This window comes from Peromyscus maniculatus, chromosome 5 (genome assembly GCF_049852395.1).
Source record: "Peromyscus maniculatus bairdii isolate BWxNUB_F1_BW_parent chromosome 5, HU_Pman_BW_mat_3.1, whole genome shotgun sequence".
Lineage (NCBI taxonomy): Eukaryota > Metazoa > Chordata > Mammalia > Rodentia > Cricetidae > Peromyscus > Peromyscus maniculatus.
In genome coordinates, this window is record NC_134856.1 from 135,243,407 (window position 1) to 135,252,222 (window position 8,816).

The window sequence follows — 8,816 nt, forward strand, 5'->3', positions numbered from 1 at the left end:
AGCACTTGCTGTTCTTGCAGAGGACCCAAGTTCAATTCCCAGCACCTACATGATGGCTCACAGCCGTCTGTAACTCCAGTGCCAGCAGCTTTGACACCTTCTTCTGAAAGGCACATATGTGGGATGCAGACAAAAACCCATACAGATGAGTTAAAATAAACATTTAAAAAAACATTTTTAAAGAAGCATTACAAGTCAACAATTAAAATAGGAGACCTCTAAGTTGGAGCACTGGGGTCAATTCTCAGAGATGCCCCCCCAAAGGAGGACCCCCATGCTCTAATCTGCAGACCCCTCTACCGCCTGTGGGTTAGATACCACTTTCTCGTATTCTGCATACTGCATTGCAATTATGACTTTATTTGGAGAAAATCTTCTGAGACAAAATAAAAGTGATAATAAAAACTGAAAGTCAGTAATCTAGGGAGAAGGGAAGAAGAACTAAGGTCAGCAGAGAGCTCACAAGGACCTCACTCTGCAAAGGCCAGAAGCACCAAGATGATAACATCCCCAATGCCCTCATGTGTAGTTCCAAATGAAAATCGACATTAAGCTATAAGACACAAGACTTATACATATGCTGCAATAACAGATAATTTGCTTCTCCATTTGTCTGATCTTTCCAGAGTCTGGATAGGTTCCCACTCATGCTGGCTATACCTTTTTTTTTTTTTTTTCCATGCACCTCTGATTTTCTGGGACCACTTAGCACATGTTCATTTGGCCCAGCCTGTCTGCTCTCTGCAGTAGCCCAGGCCCTTCCACTTCCATTTTAGTTAGGAAAGAGGAAACTGAAAGTGTAAGGAAAGGGTGTCACTCATTGAAGGTCACATGACAAATGACAACTGAGGATGTCATTAAAACACAGCTCTTCCAAGTCCAAATTCCAGTCTCATTCCAACACTCCTGGCTTCAGTCAAATTAGGAAAAATATGTTCAAATGAAGGCTTTAAAATAGGAACCAAGACTGGAGAGAGAGCTCAGAGTGAAGTGTGCATAGTGCTTTGACAGAGAACCCAGGTTCTATTCCCCGCACCCACTTGGTGGCTCACAACCATCTGTAACTCCAGTTCCAGGAGATATGATGCCCTCTTCTGGCTTCCACGGGCACTGCACTTACACAGTGCACATATCCCCATGCAGGGAACTATTCATATACACAAAATAAATGAATCTTCTTTTAAAATAATATTAAAATAAAAACAGAAGCTGTCTAATTGCACATCCATGCCTGGCCCATGATACATGCTCAATAAACACATCCTCCTGTCTCCTCTTTCTTCCTAGCAGGGCATTGAGCCTTACCCTCAGTTGGTGATGCCCTGTCAGTCTCTACCGCCCAGCCTGGGAAGAGAGCTTTACCATCTGACTCCTGACCCCCCATCCTCTTTTGCAGGTGGACTCATTTCCCAGAGGCAGACCAGCCAGGAGTGCTGAATGCAAATTCAGTCACGGGCTAGGGAGCACTAAGCAAAGCCTGCAGGATGGACTTTGTCATGAAGCAAGCCCTTGGAGGTGAGCCCCACCACCTTCCCCACGTACCCCCTGACCACGAGAGAGGGAACCTCAAACCACCTGCCTTCTCTCCCCAACTGACCACACCCTCCTCCTCCCCTGACCACTCCACATCCCTGTAGGGGCCACCAAGGACATGGGGAAGATGCTGGGAGGGGAGGAGGAGAAGGACCCTGACGCCCAGAAGAAGGAGGAAGAGCGACAGGAGGCCCTGAGGCAGCAGGAGGAAGAGCGCAAGGCCAAGCACGCACGCATGGAAGCCGAGCGCGAGAAGGTCCGGCAGCAGATCCGAGACAAGGTCAGCACCCCTGAAAGCCCCACCTCCACTCCCTGAACCCCAGCTCTCCTCTTAGAGCCAGTTCTCTCCGAGCCTCGCTCTCATCAGGAAAACGAGTGTCTTTGGAACATGTCCTCAAGATCGTACAGTAACTCTGTAAGCACTCGGGAAATGCAACAATGTATCAGGTCCAACAGCACTGCCAGAGCCCGAGACTAAATATAAGTGGAATTCAGGAAGTGTGGATATTAGAGAAAATTTCCATGGTACCCTGACCACCAGGTACTGAGCGCTACCCTGTGTCATTCACTTAGTGCATGTCTGACAGCACTCTGCTGCAAAGTAACACCACAAGCGGCCTTCTGTCAGCCAGCTGTACTGCAAAAGTGTGCCTCAGAACACAGGAAGACATTCAGTATTCAGAACTCAGAACTCAGGGAATCTCAAAAGGACAAAGGGGTATTATCAGTAAGTGTTAATTTTAAAAGAAACCAAGATACGGCCCTTTTTATGTTTTGTTTTGGTTTTGGGAGGCAAGGTTTCTCTGTGTAACAGTCCTGGCTGTGCTGAAAGTTGCTTTGTAGACCAGGCTGGCTTTGAACTCACAGACAGCCACCTGCCTCTGCCTCCCAAGTGCTAAGATTATGCCGCTGCCACCGTCGCCCAGCTTGAGGCATGGTCTTTTATGTGAGTCCTCTACTAAGGACTGGGCTCGGTGCTCCAGGGAAGGCAGCTTTCCTGGAGAGTTTAGAAGTGCTGATAAGACACATCTCCCAAGTCTGAGTGAGTGAAAAAAGTCAGCCCTCTCTTCCCCCGACTCAACTTCATAACTTTCTGTCTTTCTCTTCCCTAGTATGGGCTGAAGAAGAAAGAAGAGAAGGAGGCAGAGGAGAAGGCAGCCCTGGAGCAGCCCTGTGAGGGAAGCCTGACCCGACCCAAGAAGGCCATCCCTGCAGGATGTGGGGATGAGGAGGAGGAGGAAGAGGAGAGCATCCTGGACACGGTGCTCAAGTATCTGCCCGGGCCGCTGCAGGACATGTTTAAGAAGTAACCCACCCTCCCGCCCCATCCACGTTATGACTTTTTTGTTGGTGGTGGTCTTTCTTTTCTTCTCTCTTTATTAAGTTAAGTATCAGTTCCAAAGGGGAAGACCTCAGTTGGCCCCTGCCCCCTTCCCCAGCCAGGGGTGCCTCTCCCCTCTGCACTCATCCCAGGGTTTCTAGTCTTGTTTCGCTCCCAAATAGCTTGAAAAAGGAAGACAGCTTTACTCCAGCAGGGGGCATTGAACCCAGAGCCAAAGGCAGTGGGTGCCCCTCCAGAAGCCCAAGGTCTATGTTAGTGTGGTTACACCCCCCCCATACATTCCTTCATGCTCCCCACTGCCAGGAGGACCACTGTCCCCAGCCAGCCAAAGTAATGACACATTCCAGCCCTGCCCAGCATGCTGACCATTGGCCTCTGAATTCCCAGTGGGAGTCCAGGTTAGGGCAGAGGCACCCAGTGGCCTGGCTCTGAGAAAGGCTGTGCACAGTGAGCCTGCCCTGAGAGAGCCTGCCCTGAGAGGTTGGCTGTAGCTGGATCTGGCCAGGTTAGAGTCTGGGCAAGCGGCTTGGGCTGTCCCCTTCCCTCTTCCTGGTGACACCTACCCAGGATCACACCTCTCCCCATCCCTACCTTGAAAAGCACGGCCCCTGCCAAGCTGCTCCCTCCAAATGGATCCTCTTTGGACTTTAGCACATCTGTGGAGGAGCCTAGGGCAGGGCAACCCCTTATTCCCTCATCTGACCTAGGCCCTGGGACCCCACTGCCAGGCTAGGCCCCAGTCTGCCCAGCCAAGGGGCTGCCCAGGCCCCCAGAAAACACTTGGAGCCATCGGGCAGTGATGGTCTGTGCCATGGGACCTGTCACGGGTACAGCCAAACTGCCCCCATTCCTCTCCACCCTTCTTCCCTTCCATGTCCTGTTCATGTGCTTCCAAGTCCCCATTGTCCCCAGGAGGACCCTTCTTGGTCGAAGCCCAAGCAGCTGGGGAAAAGCCAATTCCCACCTGACAAAAGACTGTCCACTCGTCCCACTGGCCAAGAATCAGCTCTCCTTGGGGATGTATAGGGCTGCCATCTGTCCTCACACCCCGCATTGTCGAGCTGCCTGCTCTGTGACTTGTGTAGAAATGGAGCAGGGACAGAGGGGGAGGCGCAGAAGAGGGATGAACGTGTGAGTCCACACACACACACATCAGATAACGTATGGCAGACCCCATCACGCATCTATGTATGGTTAGAGTGTGATGTCTTGAGATCGCATGTGTGTGTTAGTCATCACACCTCTGTGCTAGAGGTTGTTTATATGGTGTACCTTGTGTATATGTGTTTGTGGGGTGTGGTGTGCCTGAGTTTCAATTATAATTCTCAGTGTGTGCCCGCCATCTCATGTGTTTAAAGACTGCATGTGTTAGCTTGTATATGCATGTATTTTCAAAACGGCATGTGTGTCAAGAGTGCCAGTTACCTGTTAGATGCAGAAATGAGTGTTTGAGAGAACTGTCAGATGGGCCAAGACTGGTGTTCATGTGTGTGGGTCTAGAACAGGCAGTTGAATGCATAAGGATGTGCTTGGACAGCAAGAACCAGAGTAAGATGCCCCCTCCCAACTCTGAGACCGTTCGTTAGTCACAGGTGGCCACATCTGACAGGAGATCTTACCCTTGGCCTAGAGTCCTCCCACCCTTGGGGGTTTCCTACCTGAGGTCCTCAGAATTCCTCTGGGGCAGACCCAGGCAGTGCCCCAGGAAGCCATGCTGGGCCCCCACCAGGGCCTATCCCAAAAGCAGGGGCCCAGGAGGGGCGACTTGCCCGCTCCCAAAGCCTCTGTCCCGCTGGTCCCATTGTGTTCTGCAGGTTTTCCATTTTAGTGGACTTACGCTTTTATTTCAGAGAAGACATGTGTCTTCCTGTCTGTTTCCAATAGTTAAAGCCATATCAGTTAGACCGCAATACTTTAAAGACGAGACTAAACAATTCATATGTTTAGGGAACCAGAAAAGTCCCCTGGTCTGTCCCTTCTCCAAGGAGCAGGGCTTCGGCAGCTCCAGCTCCTGGGACTTACCCTTCCCCACGCCCCCTTGTGCCCCTGTGTCATCCTGCAGGGGGCCAGTGTTTGTGTCTATGTCTGTGATGGGGAGCCATCTTGCACCCCTCTTGTCTGCTTGTCTCTGTCTTCTATCCTGGGCAGGATGGTCATTCTCAAGAGCCTTGGGGTCCTGGGCCAGAGACAGGCAGGGACCAGTCCAGGGGCCCTAGGCCTCCCTAAACCCTGAGTAAGACTCCCACCTGAACACAGGGATGGATACCAGTGTTAAGGAAGGCCTTCTTCCCCTTGACAGGGACCCTTAGACCTCAAAGGTGTTGGCAGGGTACAGAGCACCAGATGGGTAGTCGAGACCAAGACCCGGGGACCTGCACATAAGCAAGAGAACCCACATGGGCCTGAGGGAGTCAGACCCTTCAATTGGTGTCCTTAATGGTTTCCATGGCCCCTCTGGGTACCCAGAGTGGGCTCAGGGCTTTTCGTCTCCACCCACAGCCCTTCAGGCTGGGCTAGCTTAGTCTAGGTCTCAGTCTCCTCTTTTCCATGCCCAGGCAGCAGATTTTTGAGGTTCTTTTAGAGGTGCGGGTAAGAGAGAGAATTTCTACTTGGTATATATCTGGTTCCACCCACACAAAGCCCAGGGGGATATAATGATTGACATTTCTGACACGGACCTGACTATGGGGAGAAAACAATGGGTGATCCCTAAAGGATGCTATCTATGTACAACATTTATGGGAGGACAAAACTTGGACACTTGAGCAGGGGAAAGGACGTTTGTTCACCTGATGTGCCTAGAGCAGGAGGTGTGTGTGTGTGGCCCACAGAATGAGCAGATGAGTATATCACACAGAAATGTAATATGTAAGTGACACACGGAAAAGAGGCTCCAGAATTCACACACACACACACACACACACACACACACACACACACACACACGCACGCACGCGCACACACACACACGCACATGCACACGCACACGCACACGCACACACACACACACAGCATGGTAGGTGGCTGGAGATAGAATGAGATGCACCACTGACATGGGACCTGTGCACTCTTGGGGAAAGCCAGCAGGCTCCTGCGCCTGGGACTCTCCATCAGAGAGAAGAAGCAAAGGGATTCTCCGGGTCTCTGTGGAGATGACACAGGGTTTCCAAAGTGCATATCCTCCATTTCAGCTCCAAAGCACCGGGAAGTGAGTCCTTGGCAGTGAAGCTTCATGAGTGAGGCCTCCTTCAGTAGAACTGAGAGGTCTGTAGGCCATCCCAGGCATGCGAAAAAGAGAAAATGAGAGAGCAGAAAAGAGACAGAAGTGTTGCGGCCCAGAGTCCCCTCACACATGAGGTAGTTGGTGGGCAGACCAGCCGTCCTAAAGACTTGTGGCTAGAGTAAGGATGGCATGGGATTTCCAGCGCCAAGGGCTAGCACCCAGCTGGCAAAGTTGCCCAACCATAGCACCCTGTTCCATCTGCTAAGGTTTAGCCATCCCTTGACTGTACTGGGAGGCCTGGGGATCAGACTGGCTCCCATGGGAAATGCCTCCCAGCAAATGTCCCCTGCTCTAGTCCCCGGTCCTGTTGTCCCACCCTCTTCACCAGGGAGAGAACAGAGGTGCTCCTCCTGGCCCCGGGATGGGGGTGGGGAGCCCCACTGAGACCCAGCTGAAATGACCATCCTGCTGATGTGGGGAGCCCTTTCCCACAGTTGTGCTCTGTCCTTGTTGCTCTGCTTCCTCTAAATGTGTCAGTATCTGGGGGAGGGGAGGGCCACCCCCCCACTCCCTTGAACCTGACCAAAAGCCATGGCTGTGCTCCCCACTTTGTGTGATGCAAATGCTAAGATGTACAAAACCAACCATGACAACAAAGAAAAAGACCTTGTACAGCAGCTTCCATCTGTCTGCCTCCTTCTGTCCGTTAGCACCAGCAGTGATGGGAGACAACCAACACAGACAGCTCAAGGTAGCCCAACATGCTCTATGTCCACCCCCAGCCTCCAGCCAGGACACTGTAGAAATGGCCTCAGAAATCAATGGAGGCTAAAGTTGGGGCAGGCCCAAGTTCCAGGATCACTCTGCCTCTGAAGGCCGACTCTACAATCCCAGAGGAGGGCTTGTGAGGCTGACCCTCGCATCCCATCACAGGCTGCCCTTCTCTACCAGTTCCTTGGGGGGTGCCATCCTGAGAATACCATGAACACAATAGATGGGCAAATGTCTATCAGTAGTTCGTTCCACAACATGGATGGGGCCTTCCTTCTGGGCCTGGGTGGCTTGCAGGAGGCTGAGGACACACCAAGAGGACAGCACTCAGCATTCCTCTTGGACACACACACAGCTTGTTGAGGGTCAGTATAAGACCCCTTTCGCTTCCATGCCCCCACTTCAGATTGGTCTGAAGTGAGGTCCATTTCTCTCTGGCTTCTCAGCACTTCCCATTGTCATACATGGGAAGTAATGTCTGTCCCCACCTACTGGTCTACCTCTTCCTTTCTGTCCATCCTTCTCCCTGACACCCCAGCCCCAGCTAGAGGGTCTATCTAAAACGCAAACATCAACCAACATGTCACTCCCTGCCCAGTACTTCCACCTGCCCATAGGATGGTATCTATCTGGCGGACAGCATCCAGATGATCAAAATGGCCCTGTGTGATATGACTCCAATGATTCCAACCTGCTCAGTCAGAGCCACAGAACCTCAGTGTTCCATGAGCACTCAGCACCCCCCATCCAATGCTACATCACATTTGCATAAATTACCCCTCACCCCTCCTTGTAACCTTGGCACAATCCTCAAGCTCCTCAAGATCTAGCTCGTGTCACTCCCCTCTGCACAGCCCACTGATACAGCTTCCTGTCTCTTGACCAGAGCAGGATCTGTTACCATGCACACAGAGCACAAAGCATCACGGCTTTGTGTTGCAATAAAAAGCCCCAAGCATACAGACAGGCGCTTCCACCCAGCAGAGTGATCTTGAGCAAGACACTTAACCCCTGTGAGCATCTTCTCACAAGGGAAATGGAATGATAATAATTATTCTAACCTCCACTGTTGTAGGAGTAAGTAGAGTTTTTCACAAATGCCCTTATCATTGAATACTAAGCACTCATCAACCAGCACTGTGAAGTCTATTTTTAAGATACATGAATACACACATCTCCCCAACAACTGCAATCTCCATAAGGACAACACATTTGTTACCTCCCAGTGTCTGTGGGTCAGGAGTCTGGGCACAAGGTTAGCTGGATTCTCTGCCTTCAGGTCTTCATGAGGATGCTAGCAAAGTACAAGCCAGGGTCCTCATCAGAAGGCTCAGCTGAACAAGGATCACCCCCAAGTTCACACAGTTGCTGGAAGGATGCAATTGATGGATATTGGCTGGAGAATACCCCCTGTTCCTTGCCATGTGGACCCCTCCATGGGGGCAACTCACAACATGAAGCTTGTCCCACCCCAGTGTGAAAACCAAGGTAACTCTAGATGAATCTGCTAGCAAAATGGACGCCACAATTTTCTATCACCTAATTGCAGAAGGATGTGCTGTGTGCTGTCGGCAAGAAGCAATTTCAAGTTCTTCCTACACTGACAGGGAGAGAACCACACCAAGGTGAGACTAGCAGGGCTGAGCCCAAAAGCTCCCTCCCTCAGGAAGTGTAGACCTTGGCAGGCAGAGTCTTGGGAGGTGAAGATGTCTCACAGAGGTGCATTGGTGAGTTCCCTGTGGAGTTCTGCAAGACAAAGTCCAGGCCCAGAACATGGGAAAGAAAGAGAATGACTTCAGAATTCCCTGGGAGGCCACCACGAGGTGAACTCTGCCAGTCACACAAGACACTGCCCCCTCAAACCTGGCTTTGTGACAGCTTAGTCACGAACAGACAGTCAATTCTTCTCTCCTCTCCTCTCTTTTCCTTACAGTGCACCTGTGTCCT

The 8,816-nt window shown here is 51.3% G+C and overlaps 1 protein-coding gene across 3 annotated transcripts in view; it reads left to right on the forward strand.

Annotated features, from left to right (window-relative positions):
• Window positions 1–6,776, forward strand: part of Cplx2 (complexin 2) — a 75,040-nt gene extending 68,264 nt beyond the window's left edge. For all 3 annotated transcript variants that reach the window (XM_006976831.4, XM_042278496.2, XM_006976832.4), the window contains 3 exons: window positions 1,397–1,515; window positions 1,638–1,813; window positions 2,646–6,776. In XM_006976831.4, coding sequence (XP_006976893.1) covers window positions 1,485–1,515; window positions 1,638–1,813; window positions 2,646–2,843 — 405 coding nt within the window. In that variant the 5' untranslated portion in view covers window positions 1,397–1,484 and the 3' untranslated portion in view covers window positions 2,844–6,776. The remainder of the gene's footprint in view (window positions 1–1,396; window positions 1,516–1,637; window positions 1,814–2,645) is intronic.
• The last annotated feature ends 2,040 nt before the right edge of the window (window positions 6,777–8,816 follow it).